Source organism: Sebastes fasciatus, chromosome 11 (assembly GCF_043250625.1).
Source record: "Sebastes fasciatus isolate fSebFas1 chromosome 11, fSebFas1.pri, whole genome shotgun sequence".
Taxonomy (NCBI): Eukaryota; Metazoa; Chordata; class Actinopteri; order Perciformes; family Sebastidae; genus Sebastes; species Sebastes fasciatus.
The window spans coordinates 8,670,668-8,687,285 of NC_133805.1; the positions used below are offsets into that span (position 1 = coordinate 8,670,668).

Here is a 16,618-nt window from a genome sequence, read left to right on the forward strand (position 1 = left end):
CAATGAAAATGTGTCACTAATCAGGTAAATACAGGGTGATACTGGTAAAATAATAATTCAACAAAGCCACATTTAATCACAATAACACTTGTGGACATTAACAAAACCTCACTGAACACTGGGGGCGGTGACACTCCTGTCCTAAAGGTGTATTCTAGATTGATGTGTATAGGAAATACCTTTCAGCGGGGGATAGTAGAAAACCACAAAAAGGATCCATCACCCAAAATGCTACATTGCATTATTAAATGTCCATAAACTGCTCGTCCATAAAAAAAAAAGTGCCACTGTCTTATATTTCACCGTAATGGAGAAAGAAAACTCATACTTTTACCGTTAATATAACTGTGTTTACCATTTGGTAGAGGCTCATAATCTAAAAGAAATCTGATTTTTGTTGTTATTGCCCAAAGGAACTAAGAAATGCAAAAAAAAATGTTTTTTTCTGGTTTAAGTAAATTAAGTGGTTCATGCATAAATGATATTTGTGCAGAATAAAGCAACTTTAAAAAGAGATTGCTGACCATAAATTATTATATTACTTCCACCAACTTTCCAAGTGATAGCGCTGCTGTAAACATCCCAAAACAGACGCACCTAATGAGCATGCAACTACAACCAAGTCTTTAAAACGAGTGCTGCACCGCTAACTCAACCTCAAACCTCAGTCCTACCAGAGTCTCACGAGCGGGACCGCCGCGTAACCTCAGTGGAAACAAGCGTCTGAAGCGCCCGAGTGCGCTCAAGACTGTCAAACAGTGGCAGTCTCAGCCAGTAATAGGCCCATTAGTAGGTGGGAGCACTGGAACCGCAGAGTCAACAGAGGATGAAACGGAGCGACCGATCAGGATAAATAAGTGGCGGAAGAGCAAAATCGGCAACTGGGGCATCACAACACATCAGAGATTTCCTTCCCCCTCTCTCTCTCTCTCTCTCTCTCCCTCTCTCCCTTCGCTCCTTCCTCCATTCCCTTTCCTCTTGTGGTATACCCTCCCCTCCTCTTCCATCACAACCACCCACTCCTCCCCCCCGATCTCCCTCCTCTCTGCCTTTGAAGATGCTTTGTTTTCTGAGTTGCCTCTAATCTTCAAATAGGGTGATCTAATAATGGCCGTAAGAGTGTGTGTGTGCACGCAACTTCTGATGCACTGAACCGTGTGTGTGTGTGTGTGTGTGTGTGTGTGCGTACATGCCCCCCGCACATGTCATGTGCATGCATGCCCCGTGATGGGGAGCATCACCAGCGCATTGCCCAGGGTGCAGTTGGGATGTCATGCTGAGCTCTCCCTGTGTCTGTCTGAGATGGGTGGAGGGACCCCGTGTGTGTGTGTGTGTGTGTGTGTGTGTGTTGCAGCATGATGGCTGGTACAGTCAACACACACAGACAGCTGGATACCAGCAGTCTCCAGAGGGAAAAGGAAAGATGTAGAACAAAGACTCGTACACATACAGTCAATATAAATAAAAACTAGGTCTCTCCACAAACTAAACAAACCAGACGAGATGAAAGCTGTGATCCTGTTCAGATTTGACCTGCTAAATCTCACTTCAGCCGTGAAGGAAGGATCCACATGAAACGGAGGGATAAAAAGGTAAAAAGAAGGCCTCGTCTGAAGCTGTCAGGCTTTTTTTCAAGTCTCAATTCCACCCCCCGTATTAGAAAGCAATCCTAAAATATCCAGCTCTCTATCATGTATGACATTTTCAAGCATGAGTGAATATGTTGTGCACAATACCCAGAGACTGAAACAAACTCTATTTACAAACTCCCTCATCTGTTCTCCCTTCGTATATCCAAACAAATGTATCCATTAGAGTGAAAAGATTGCCTCTTAGAGGGGGGAGACCTTGACAAGGAGCTAGAATGAATGCTTATATCCATCTCACCCCCCCTCGCCTCCCTTCCCTTGAAAGAATTTGGAGCGGTGGCAGCAGCAGCAGCAGCAGCAGCAGCCAAGGCCCATTTGGATAGTAAAAAAACTCTCGTAAGGCAGAGACCTAATTGAATTGCTTCTGATGGAAACAGGAGCTCGATACACTTTTACAGGTTTGAGTAAAGATGGAGGGAAGAGGGAAGGGCATGAGAGACATGAGGAGAGAAAGTGAGAGGCGACTGGCATAGTGGTGGTGGGAGGAGGGAGGAGGAGAGGGGGGGCGATGACGGGGAGGAGAATAATCGAGATGGACAGATAAGGAGGGAGGGAGAGAGGAAACAAAGAGAGGAGATGACAAAAATAGAGGGGGGGTGGTCATGATGGAGATAGATGGAGGCGTGGAGGGAGATGGGGAGGAGAAATAACAGCAGAGACGGAAAACAGAGAGATTAATAGTTTTGATTGGCTTATCAGCTTGTCCTTTTTTGTTGCCTTCGGCGGAGGAAATGAGCTCGCCCTCGCGCATAGCAACTGCGTGTGAGTAACTGATCGGTCACTAATGTGGCTGACTAATTGACGATGTCTCAATAACAGAGGCGGCCTTGCCTCGGCACAAGCTCCTTGAACACGTCGCAGGCTGCCCACACACCCTCTGGCATACACACTCGCACAAGCTCCTTCTTCTTCAGATTAAAACAAACAATAAATGATGCCCCCGTCTGTACACCATGTCAGGCTTTACACACACATACACACACCAAACTCTCGCCTCTGGCATTAAGGCCACCCTGCCACATCTAATAAAGTCTGAGGACAGACTCAGTAGGCCATGTCCACTTTGCTCTGCTTAGGCAGCATCTGTCCTAAGCCTGATTTTCAACGCGTCTGTTGTGCGTCTCGCATCCCGTAATCTGCGACTTCTTATGGCTCTTTCAATTTGTCGCAATTAAACTTCCATTGATTTCCATTTAGTCTGCGAGGAGCCGTTCTGTTCCATATTCAACACCTCACGCGCTTTCACTTTAACAATGAATGTCTCTTTCAGGTGACCTGGTGTGACAGAGGACGGTGGGCGGGTGGGAGGGGGAGGGTTGGGTGTGAGTGTGTTTTTGGCGTCTCTCACCAAAATCCTGTCCTCTGTCTTGCCGTTCCTGGTGTCCTGCTTGATGGCACGCACAAACTTAATGGCCTGCTTGTCCAGCACCTTCCTGATGCTCTCTGGAGAAAAGAGCAGAGTAAATTACATAATGTAAGCACACAACAGAATGAAAAGCGCTGTCCTGAGATGCACTCAGAAACACTGTAAAAAGCTTTTAAGGTGGAAATCCACAAATTCAAACATGCAGCCGGGTGACAAATGAAAGGAAAAAAACATGAATACATTAAGGATTCACACATTTTCTCTGTTGATACAGATTCTGATATCTTAACTGAGAACATTAGGCGATACCGCTCCAATACCACAGCTCCCCTTTATACCTCACTGCATGGGTCTGATTAGGTCATTCAAGCCTAGGCCTTAAAGTGTATTTGTATATCATGTTTAAAAGCAACTGAAGTTGACCAAAGTGCTGTACAAGTTCAAATGAACAGCGAGGAAAATATCAACAAAACAACTATAGACGGAAATGGAAAAAATACAAGGCAATATTATCATACAGTATGTGCACAAAACTAAAACAGAAAAAACTGTAAGGTAACAGGAGGTCATAACTACGCATCACTTTACACACACATTACTATTCATGAAGTGACTCACTACAACAAATGAGCGGAACAAAACAGAAAACAATGGAGTTCCTGCTGTGACAATGCCAAGAATGAACAGTAACTGCTCGCAAATATTGATAAATAGGACAATATTGTGCACAAGAGGTTGCTATGGTGCTCATAATTCTGTCAACAGAAGATTTTTATAATGGCAGCGACTATAAAGCAGGCCGGGCCAATACCCAATCTGCTTAAGGAGGTCAGTATCGGCGCTGAGAAAGACCCAGCGTATTGGATCCGTACATACTGGATGTTTCCAGACAGGGCACGGAGGGTCACTGGATGGTTTGATGACAATTAAAATGATGTGAATCGTACGATACGACCTTCGCAAATCACCAGTTCACAACCCAACTGAACACCCATGGGGGATTTTGGAGTGACGTGTCAGACGCTCTCCACCACCGTCATCAAAACACTAAGAATGGTTGATTTATGGTCTTCATCAGCAGATTAAACTTGCTCACGGTCCAAAATGAACCGTCAAGTTCAACACTGAAGCCAACATGGACGATAAATCCTACAAGTGATCAGAATAATAGACATTTTTATCTGCTGCCATTTTGATAATTGATTAATCATTAAAGTAACTTTTTAAGCAAAACTCACTGGCACCAGTCTCTCACATATACATATCTGTTTTATTTATTTTTTCCTTAGCCTTGTCCTTTACACATTGGGGGCGTGACGAATAAACAACACGAAAATGCGAAATACTCGCCTGTGAATATTATTTGTCTGTGGCAATTATTGTGATAGGTAAGAACGGAAGGAGTGGATCTGGTCTGCGCCGCCTTCGTCAAGGTTGAAAGGAGTAATAAAGTCTGACGTCTCGGTCCGGACTACGGAGCCTCCGTGTCGTTTCATAATTCTAGTCGCATCTCAACCCGTTCCGCACAATGTAATTGGTTTATGCATTTATTCGTGGTGCGAAAGGTCAGAAAATCTAAGAAATGACATCGCTTTTTTGCAGCGTAATGTTCGCATTCAGTGTGAAACTACTCATGACAAAAACAACGCTCGAAAAAGTATATCGACATGTGAAATAATCGCATGAAAAACAAATGCCCCTGGTGTGTAAAGGCCTGTATATGTTAGTAAACTGAATATCTTTGGATGAAAACCAGAAACCCCGAAGACATAATTTTGAGATCTAGAAAATTGTGATAGACATTTTTCACTATTTCTTAATTTTATAAACCAAACAATTAAACCATAATCAAGAGATTAAACTAAAATAATAGTTAGTTGCAGACATAGTCAAAAGCAAACATGTGGCCCTTGAGTTGAGAATGTTTTGTCAACCAAGAATAGTGTTCATTCCTCTAGTAGAGTCCTAAAAGAGCACCTCCATCTATTTTACACATCAAAGTCTGTTTACAAAGTTGTATAAAGTTGTATAAAGCCGTTTGTGGCTCCGCAGGGAGGTGTGTGAAGTCTGATAAATTACCTTTAGTGATATCACTTGAGGCAGCATCAGTTGGGGCTGAAAACTACAAGTGACAAGAAAATGAAATAGATCTGGGTGGGTGGATTTAGAAAGAGGGGAGCTTACCGGACCTCTGTAATCCGCTCCTCATCCACATTAGCCTCTACACATTAATACACATTAACATCCAAAACCCCCCAACGAACAGTCAGCGGGTAATGCAGGTATCAGGTTTTGATATCTCTGGATCTGCTGCATCTATTTTTATCCTTTTATTTATTGTCCATCTTGAGTCTGACAATGCTATAGGAGTGCAATTCTAAAGCGGTGCAGCACTGAAGCTTTTCTGGAGGATTGTGGTGGCAAAAAAACCTCACTAAAACATATTGCGTTGGGTTTTCTTTTAATTTGTCGCCCGCCTGCACATAGTGCTATTACAGAGACTTTTGATAGTAAAGAAAGCTGGACATCAGAGTATTAAAACTTGATTTAGAACAATTTTGGACCAGGTCATATGGACATGAATCAGTAGCCCCCTTTACACAGAGATTCCGCAATACTGCCAAATAGAAGATCCGCCATTACGCCGGCTTTTTTTTACACTAAACTAAACAACGTGTAACTCAACAGCGTGGGCGTTCAGTGCGTGTAGTCCTGCCATGCCGGCTGTATCTTTTACACAAACATAGAATCGGCTCGGTTACTACTACCTCCACTGCCAGCTGAACAACTCTGCTCCCACTCCCCATGTTTGTACCTTTTATACCGAGTAGAGAGGCAGAATAACGCCACAACATTCCCGTCTTGAACAGGCTGTGTGATCGGAGAGCTTTTGTTTGCAATCTTACATGCAACTTAGTTCTACGGTATTTGAATATAGCTATGTATGAGGAAAATGTGCCCATATATTTCAGTAAAATTACCATGATGATGCTGTCTCTGTGTTTTGTCTTTGATCTTCAGTTTAGGGATAGACTGGTGGATTATTCCTTTAAAAGACAGCCACACAGGGGTGAACAGTCACAGAGACGAGTAGACAGCTACAAAGACACAAACTTGAGAACAGGCAGACACACACAACCTCTAGCTGAGGAGGACTCATAACTGGGGCTATTTTTAGCCTCAGAGAAAGAAAAGAGGCAGCCCGGTTCATCTCTACGGACCCGACCACAAGACCCAGAGCTGCAATCTTTAGGGGCCTCTATACTCCACCCCACCACATGGCTCTGCTGAAGCTCACTGAACCGCAACCGGAGGCCTCCCTCCATTTACATCTCCTTCCACACTACAACCTGCTATTCACACAAACACAATGGCAACCTACATCCTCAGACTGCAAACTCGCACATATGCCTGCTGCAAGCTGTGTGAATATTCACAGTCCACATTTCAAGTGGGGCCACCCATGCTAAATGCGAGCCCACCAGATGGAGATATGGCGCGTCATGCTGCGTCACGATGCTCCCAACTCTCTCACTCACTACTACTAGTAGTACTGCACACCCGTAATTCTCACTTTCTAGCAACAACCATGAAGTTGGCTCTCACTACGCTTGAGTGAGCAGCAGCAGATGCAGGAGAGGGCGAGGCAGGGGTGGAGTGGGGTGGATGGGGGGATCACACCGGCAGATCGAATGAAAGGATCAGCTGAAGACAAACAGAGTCATTGACGTTAAGCCTGGGTAAGACCCAATCGCTTAAACCTTTTAACGCACTCTGTAGGCGCCCCTGAGGCCCTGCCGGTGTGACCTCAGCATATGCTCCCAGAAGGGGTGAAGAAGAAGAAGAAGAACCAGGATGGGTCTTGATGAGTCCCCACAGTGGTTGGACACCCTGGATACTGAGATCGTCCCAAAGTCTGACCATAAGGAGGAGGAGACTCACATCCTTATTGTGGAGGGCTTTCTGTTTTACACCTCCGACCCTTTGATCGACGTGCTGAACCAACGTTACTTTATTTCCATCCCATTTGAAGAATGCAAAAAGAGGAGGTGCTCTAAGAAACTACACGGTGCCAGACCCCCCCGGCCTGTTCGATGGCCACGTCTGGCCCATATATTTGAAACACAAGAACACCGATGGTGTGTGTGTGTCTGCCTCCCCACTTTTTGTCTTTTTGACACTTTGATGGATCTGCTCACCCACAACCCCATATGAACCCTCATCTCCCCCCCCATCGCCCCCACCATTCCTCCCAGTCTGGTCCCCCAGTGGCAGGTGTGTTAATGTTCTAAAGCCTCCTGGCTCTTATCACCAGGCCAGACAGAAGGGGCTTGACCAGGTTGAGCTGGTAAACAGCAGGATTTAACTCGCCTCGTCTGGATGATTAGCACTGAGACACACACTCACCTTCTTTAACACCATATCATCCAAACATGTTAAGGTGTGTGTGTGTGTGTGTGTGTGTGTGCTGTGCAATAAGAGAGGCTCAGCGTGCGTGCAGCTGAACCCATGCTGCCTTGCTGCTGCACGCACGCAAAGCGCTCCCAGTCGCACAATAACTCCCACGCACACAAACACACGCAGAGAGAAAAGAGAAAGAGATGAAAAACTCCTAATGAATGCACATGACTGCGCACATGCAACACTTATAAAACAACTCTTGACAAGCGCTACAGGACCCCTGTGTGCGATCAATTCCACGGTGGATCTTTAGCCTGTGTGCAAATCAATCGAGGAAGTGAACACTGCTGCTCAGAGATCGATGGGATTACAATCTGCACGAGTTTGCAACAGACATTAACTCTGGGTTGGTTTTCGATGCATTTCCTGCAGTTAAAACACAAATCAAAACGCACTGGAAAGCAGATTTAAAGAGCAGCTGAGTAAAGACAAACTAACCCCACGCGTCCTAACACACCTTTTATCCTTTTCCTCCTCCTCTCTTTACTAAATGACATACTTCCCCCGAATAAACTCCTGTTGGAGCTCACCTGTGATTTCCCTGCTGACGTTCACGAAGCCCGCCGGTGTGCTCTCCTTAGAGGCCATGGTGTGCTCCTCCCTGCCGGTCCGGCCCCTTCTCCTTCTCCTTCCTCAGCTCTCAAATGTCCCTCTTCTTCTTCTTCCTCCTCCTCTTCGCCTCTTGTTCAGCTCTCCCTCCGCGCCTAGCAGGTGCTCCGGGCGCAGCAACAGTCCGGACAGCGTGAAGGGAGAGCGATATACTGTGGTGAGCACTCACTGGCAAATACCCGAGGAGAGGAGAGGAGCGCATCAGACTCCAGCGCTCACCACGCACATGACAGAGAGAGAGAGAGAGAGAGAGAGAGAGAGAGGGAGAGGGAGAGAGAGAGAGAGAGAGAGGGAGAGAGGGAGAGAGAGAGAGTTGGATGGGGGTGTGAGGGTTATTGTGCCATTGCATTTTCATAATTTTGTTTAAAGGTCCCATATTGTAAAAAGTGAGATTTTCATGTCTTTTACATTATAAAGCAGGTTTAAAGGGACTGTTTGTAAGAATCAGAAATGCTTGTTAACAGCGACACATGTGGCCGTTAAGTCAACGAAAGTCAGCGTCAGGCTCGCACTTGTGTTCCTAATAGACATGAACGAGCATCGCTCAAAACAGTGAGGCGACACACGTCAGCTAAAACCACAATATCACTCTATATTTCAGCTGCTTGGCAGTAATGTTAGCTGACCAGACGAAGGTCTCTCCATGAATCACTGCTGATCCTAGTGTTGGCTTTTTCTGCTTCAGCCCAGCAGCGAGTAACGCTGAAGTGAAAGCCGGAGGGAACGGGGGAGACACCGGCACCCGGTCAGAGACAATAACGTTTCTCTCTGCGGAGCTCCGTCACTTCACAAGACACAGGAAACCTCTGTTGGTCTGGAGGAGCTGCAGCATTTATTTCTGCACAAACGTCCACTGTACATTCACTAGATATTCTCAGAGCTAAACTAACTCTTCTGCAGTGTGTAGTTTGCACGCATGCACGTGAGGTGGAGCGAGAACGCGCATGTTGTGTGGGTGAATACAAGCAGGCAGATGAGCAGTCTGAACAGCGTAGTCAAATGCGAGCGCGCATATGCGAGCGCGCATATACGAGCGTGCATATGCGAGCGAGCGCGCATGGGAAACCAACCGGTAGATTTATACATGTAAAAAGTTACAAACAGTCCCTTTAAGTGATATATAAATACTGTTTAACTATCATAATGCTCAATATACGGAGAAATACACACCGTATTCAGAAATTGTGCGTTTGAAACAAGCCGTTATGATTTCTGTCCATTTGTGATGTCACAAATATCCAATATTTAGACCATTACGCGGTTTTAAACGTAAACATTCTAACTGTGTCCCAGTTTATTTCCTGTTGCAGTGTATGTAAATAACATCAGCTGACAGGAAGTAAACATGGACCCAAACTGTTGCCTAGCAACGCAATTCCGTTGCAATTCCGTTGAAATGCACTAAAACGGAGCGTTTTAGACAGAGGGTAAATGCAGGTATATTCAGGCCGACAGTACAAGGTAAATAAAGTGTTTTTTGAACATTACAGCATGTAAACATGTTCTAGTAGAAACACAAAATCCAAGTATGAACCTGAAAATGAGCACGATATGGGACCTTTAAGGATATTATTAAAATTATATTATAGTAAAATCTACCACACATGCTTGGAATAGTGTTCCAAACAGAGAGAGGTCCCTTCAGGTAAGATCATACAGTATTGAATTGAATGCACAGTGATGAGAGGTCCAGATTTACTTCACTCACTTCACTTGTCTCAGCATGGATACAAAATGGGATATGTGGTGCTTACACAGCCTGGTCAGTGTCTGAATTAGTTCTTAAGAACCCCTAGCTTACTGGCTGAAGGGGATCTGAGATTGATAAACAATAAACAGCACGTACTGGTAACCATTGGCAGCAATAAATCTCAAAAGGATCCAGTTAGTAAATCAGAATGACAGTACTGAGAATAATCGATAAAAACATAGTCAGAAGAGGGTTTCAGCTGCAAGAAATGTTTTGCAATCTCTGATAAACAAGATCCAAATATATTACTGACAACACCGAGTGGTGAGCAAATCTATCAAAACTTTTAATTTTAAGAGTTTAAAGGTCATCATTTATATTGTTTGTAATGGCTTTGTTGTTTTTTTTATAGAATGTTAAATATTAAATGTTCAATAATAAATAAACAAGGCATTAAAAAATGAATGAAATTACAAAATACAGTAAAATATAGGCCTAAAACTATTTAGTTGTGACATAATTAAATAATTAATTACAAAAACTCAATTTATTATTATTGAAAATAAATTCATTATTATGAAATGTGTTACATTTTTATTTCATTATTATTTATTCATTTAAAAGTGTCTTTTTCAAAACGTTTTTTTTTTTTAATTTATTTAATAATAGCTTTTTTTAATAGCCAATAGGCCCTTTTCACAGCAGCCATTTTGACATGGCATCTCAGGGTGAACATAGGTGTAATTGAGCAAATTAATTATGGTCTCCTTCTATTTAGTGTCACAGCCTTTCCAGTGAGCTCTGGCCCACTTAAATAGAACAGGGCCATAATTAATGTTATTAATTACACTTGTGTTTACCCTGTAAATAACAGTGAACAGTAGACTTGTCACCTGTAGGCCCGCCCCCATCTCACCCGTCAGCCAATCACATTGCAGCCTCACCAACGGTTACCTAGCAACAGCTAGCTAGTAACGTTACCTTTACAGCGATGTTCTCAGAGGAAGACACACAGAGGCTATCCGAAACTACCTCCTTGTTTACTCAGTCACTACTACTCCCTGTTTGGGAATGATTTCGGACAAAGCCAGTCTTTTTTCTGTGGTTGTTGTAGCTAAATTGGACTAGATAGTTAACGCTCGTTGGTTAGCAACCATTGATAATATAAAGAGCCCTGTGGGAGGCTGAGGGCTCATGTGATTGGCTGAAAGGTGAGGTGGGCGGTGACTGATGACGACACACTGTCATGAAAGGTGACGTGAAATATAAACATACCTTTTAAAATAAAAAATGAACTCCAACAACACTGTTAATAAGAAAATAAGAATAATAAACATAATTATAATACATAATATAATTTCATAAAAAATAATTTAAAAAATTGATATAATTATTTTATCATTTATTGGCCGTAATACATTTTACTTTATTTATTCATATAGATAGATAGCTAGATAGATAGATAGATAGATAGATAGCTAGCTAGATAGATAGATAGATAGATAGATAGATAGATAGATAGATAGATAGCTAGCTAGATAGATAGATAGATAGATAGATAGATAGATAGATAGATAGATAGATAGCTAGCTAGATAGATAGATAGATAGATAGATAGATAGATAGATAGATAGATAGTAACTTTATTGATCCCGAGGGAAATTCAAGTTTCCAGCATCACAGTTCCATAGTGCAAACATGTTAGTAAAAAGGCAGTAAAAAAGTTAGTAGTAGTGCAAAGTACAAAAAAAGTATACCAGATATAAAAATACAAGGAGATGAAGAAAACTGTTAAAACTGAATATAGTGCAGGGTAACAGCTGTGATACACGACTATTAAAAAAGTGAATATAGTGCAGAAGAGACTGTTAAAAGTGAGTATAGTATCATATGATTATTTATGGTATTTTATAATTTTACTTATTTAGGTAATACTGAACACTTGTGGGCTCTATACTTTTCTTTTTTTTTATTTAACTTTTATTTAACCAGGAAATCCTATATTAAAAATCTCTTTTTCAAGAGTGTCCTGGTCAAAATAAACAGGATTAACAATGAGGTTCAGTCAAAAGGGCATAAGACTCATAGCACAGTCTATGCAACAAAATCAGAAATCAACACAAATGCAATTACAAACAATGAATAATATTTCCAATACAATCATACAAAAGATTTTCATCATAAAAGCAACCTAAATTGCACCTTAAAACAACCCAGGTGCTGTCTAAAGTCATAAAAAATATATATAAAACAATCAAAAATGTAATGAAACTCAATGAGGTTAACACACGAAGAAGAAGAAGAGCAGATTTTCTGAAAACTACCCAATCTTGCCATTTTAAATCCAATTTGAGAAGGCTCCAGGCAGAGGCATTTATAAAGCTCTTTTACCTACAGTAGTTCTGTAATGGAGCTATAAGTCTCATCATCACCAAATGGAGGTCAGACTGCCTGACTTTTTTTATTTTCTTCTGAACTACTGATGACAATCTGGTCATGATGGCCCCAAAATCCTTCAGTCTGATAAACAGAAAGTTAAACATGTGTTATCTGAATGAGAAGAATCCCAAAACTTAGTCCTCAAAATCATCAAAAACACATGCAGGATTAGATCAATAGAAAAGCTTTCATCGTTCAAAGCATTCACCTGGATTCTTGTGTTCCCCCGTGCTTGCCTTTTTTTTGTCAGAAAAATAAGTAATTATTTATCTGAAGAATACTTAAATAGCTCTTCACAGAAAAGTAATGGTTTTATTATGTCAGAGCAGAAAGTTGATTCCATGCTTTTGATAAATGTGTTTTTGTGGCAACATTTCTGTAATGATGTGAGGACACTGAGGGAATGGAGCCATATATCAAACACTTTCATTCAGTGTCTTTCTCCTCCGAGTTGCCAGATCACCACTCACGGCTGTGATAGGATTTGGGATGGTGGGGCCAGGTTGAAGCTCAAGCTGCAAGTAACAATGATATATGATTCACCCGCTCATCTGAATGGCTGCTACTTGTCAATGTCATCGCTTATGCAACACAGTTGGGCTGTTTTTCATAGATGCAGCCAGAATTAGACCAGGATTTTTAACCCGTTTAGTCCCACATATCCACTTCCTGATATGACAAATGAGCTCATGATGATACAAATGAATGGGGTTTTGGAGGGTGCAGCTGTGTCTGGTGTCATTAACGGAAAAAAATTGGCCCTCAAAGCAACAAAAGTGCAGTGTCTGCTTTATGCATGCTTCTATGTAAGTTTGCGCATGTGTGTGAGAGACCTTTGTGTCTGAGTCTCACTAGTGACACTTCACTCTGATGAAAGAAAACCCAGTGGGGGGCATAATGCCGGAGAGCGAGAGAGGGGGGTGGGGGCGTTGAAGGAGAAAAGGCGGAGGGCTAAAGACAGTGATAATAAGAGGTTTATAATCTGGGGGACTGTAGCTGTCTCCAGGTTTCATCGGGTTAAAAACTTCAGCGCTGTTCAAAGATGCACTTGAAAGGACGTTTCATTACTTATTCATCAATGCGGCATCTCATAGACAGGAGTCGGGATGCTCGATATGCCCTCAATTACTTGTCTGTCTAGGTGGTGTATGTGCATGCATGAATCTGCTTACATAAAACAAAGCTGGGAATAAAAAGGTTTTTACAAAGGCGTTGTGTTTAAAGCAGTCACAGCTTGTGTGCAAAAAAGCAAGAAACAGTCATTTGTTGAAAATCTGTTTGTACTCAACTTCAACAAGAAGTAGAAGACAATAAAATACAAAAATCCTCTAAAGAGTACATCAAGGGGGGAGAGGCAGGAGAAAGACTCGGAGGGGGGGGAAACAACCCAGCAATTTACAAGTTACAGGACTAAAATGCTCCAACTTCTGCAGACATTTGGTGGTCATTTGGCAGGCAATAACGACACAAGACAACACAACATCTGTGCATAGAAGAAGTGAGACAATTCACAAATCACAGAAACACTTAGTGAGGGAGAGAGAGAGCGAGTGTTTAATACACTGGCAGCCACATCCAGTCTATAACAGCCAGCGGATATAAAAGTGTTAGCACCAGCCGCACCACTGTTCTTCCTGATGTCAGTAATAACTCAAGATGATGCTTCAAAGCAGGTTTTCGATCCGTTTCCAACATTCACCACAGGCTGGGCTCTCCTCAGTGTATAGAATGTGCTGGAGTTAACACACTCAGCTCTCAGGCTGCAGCAGCAGAGCTGTGATACACTGCCCTCATCTGGTTGAACACAGTTACTGGAACGTCCATCCCACGGACACACCACACATTCATATTTACTGTCAAGACTGAGGGTCTATATTAACATATGCTGAACTGGAAGGTGGTATAGATCACGTGATTTTTTTTCAGATTACCTGTCTCATGCACTACTGTCAGGATATAGTGACCGTTTTTAATCATATCTGCTCCATTTCCACCCCACTGCAGCTTTAAAGGGGACCAATCATGCTGATTTTCAGGTGCATATAAGGTGCATACTATTTTGGGATTCTACTAGAACGTCTCTAGAAGCTTTAATGCCCAGTCTGCTCTGATTGGTCAGCTGGCCCTCTGTTGTGATTGGTCAACCAAACCAAACTCTTCGGACTCTGCTCCAGCTCCACTCTAACTAGCTTTGTTTGAGGGCGTACCGAACTAGCCGATAGGCAGGTATTATGCAAATGTGTTACTTGGTGACATCACCACATTACAAAAGAAAAGGCGGGACTTCAAGCAAGGCATTTTGGACAGTTCAGGAGCAGTGTTTCTGCGGAAGAGAGTAACTCCCTTTGGTGTGGACTTTGGGCTTTGTAACTTTGCAGACCTTTTACATGCACAAAAATACTATAGAACACACTAAAGGAAAGAGAAAAAGCACAAAAACATAATAGGTCCTCTTTAATGATTTGTTTGTGGTGTTTTCCGCATGTGTGATTGTATAGTTGAAGATTGCTAGGACAAAGTGTTGTGTTACATTTCCTCTAGTTTCTTATCTCTCTTATTGTCATTGAGACTTTGTAGAAAAAGCTTTTTATCATTTGTCATCTTTAATTGCGTCGGGACTACGGGCGAAAATTAGTTGTCGAGCTAACTCTGGCACATTTACACTGCTGTTGTTACCGTCAATGTTGATTAATGTGCACTGGTAAACAAAATAGCCCAGGTTTTATTCATACGTATAAATATTCTGTGAAAACAAGTCCTATAAGACGTGCCTGTTGTCTTCTGTTTTATGGTATAATTAGCTTTTGAAGAGCTTTTATAAGGCTATTTGAAAGGAAAAAAATAATTTCAGTCGCTGTCTGTCAAGTCTCTTAAACTCAGTGCCTTGTCAATCTCAATGATAGGTATGTAATAATTGCAGAAGAGGAGTGGAATATAGTCTTATTTTTCACTGGGGGAAGCAGCTAAATTGTACAAAAAGTAGTGCAGCACCTGATTCAACTGTTATCAGGCCATTAAATAGGCGTTATCAGTCGCTATAAGCACCATAGATGTGAGTCAGTAGGGGCCTACTATGCCTACTACGTTGTAAAAGTGACAGCGAAGCTTAAAAGCAACACGTTCTAACATGTTGTAAAACTGAACGTTACGTTTTGAATACAAAAGGTTTAGGCAACATCCATCGCCCCCGACCTCCACCCCATATGGAGTTTCACAGTATCTATACTACAGAAACTGACCTCCGCTTCTGCTCCTGTCATAATTACTACGGTCGCTAAAGGTCGCTGTTGTTTTCTACCTTCTTTCGGTATCAATAGATGATAAAACCTACTAGTGGGTGTAGTAAGCCCCTATTGACTCAAATCTGTGGGGCTTGTAGCGATTTATAGCATCTATTCAATAGCCTGACAACAGTTTAATCTGCAATTATTTATCACTAGCTGCCCAAAACCATTTATACGTGCCCAGGCAAGGAAAAACTCGATGGGAAACCGCCCAATCTGGCAACGCTGGTCAGGCCCCCCTCCAAATGGTCTCAAGATTAATCTGAGGGTTCGTAAAATGATTAATGGAGCAGGAAAAACATAGTTCTGTTCCACAAAATTGTACTTTTTTGTCTGATCTTGAACAAAATTACCTCCTTTCAGCCTCAAACCTTTATTATGAAACCATCTAAGGAGTTTATAAGAGGGATGTCTCTTTGGTGGAACTGCTAAAGGCGGCGGTGTACTCAGAAGTGCCTGTCAGACACACACGCACACACACCTTTCCGATGTCAGATTAGGGGCCGCGTCTGACAATTTCTGCAGCTTTCCTAAAAACCCCAAATCCGACATTCACATCTGCTCCATGCTGTGATCGGCCAGCTGTGCGGAGGTGAGAAAGTGAGCCTCTCTCTCAAGCTCTCTTTTTCTTGCACAACTATTTGTGTGCAACCGAGTGCAACACTGAATATCTTCCAGGAAAGACAACACTTGAATAAATGTACTTTTGTTGCTTTCCACCGCTGCTATCTCTCTAGCATTTTCCAAATGGACTCGAGGGTTTGACTCCCATCTATTTGGGGCGTTTCCCAAGGGCGTGCATTTTAGTTGACCTTCACAGCAACGACTCTACTTGAGAACCCACAGCAGCCAGTTGCTAAATGAGCCTGCATACAGATTAACAGGCAGTGTGAAACAGCTGGGTACATGGAGACAGCTTGACTGCCTGCATGTGCTGCACTCCACCAGAGGCTACGCACTCGCCTTCGCCAGGGTTCCTGCTGTTACAAGTCTTTATTTTGTCTGATTCCTCTCTTTACTGCATTGGCGCCTCAAGAAGAAAAAAAAAAATAAAGATAGTGAATTATTGGAAGTAACACGAGGGATCACTTATAAGAGCGGAGAGTGGATGAGAGCACGA

At 42.5% G+C, this 16,618-nt stretch overlaps 1 protein-coding gene across 3 annotated transcripts in view; it reads right to left on the reverse strand.

The window, feature by feature from the left end:
• carmil3 (capping protein regulator and myosin 1 linker 3) overlaps positions 1-8,278 on the reverse strand; it is a 92,881-nt gene extending 84,603 nt beyond the window's left edge. For 2 of the 3 annotated variants that reach the window (XM_074650310.1, XM_074650309.1), the window contains exons 1-2: positions 8,007-8,277; positions 2,998-3,092 (exon numbers count right to left, since the gene is read on the reverse strand). In XM_074650310.1, the coding sequence (XP_074506411.1) occupies positions 2,998-3,092; positions 8,007-8,064 (153 nt within the window). In that variant the 5' untranslated portion in view covers positions 8,065-8,277. Of the gene's footprint in view, positions 1-2,997; positions 3,093-8,006 lie in introns of all 3 variants that reach the window. The other variant, XM_074650311.1, reaches the window with a different exon arrangement.
• Positions 8,279-16,618: the final 8,340 nt, after the last annotated feature.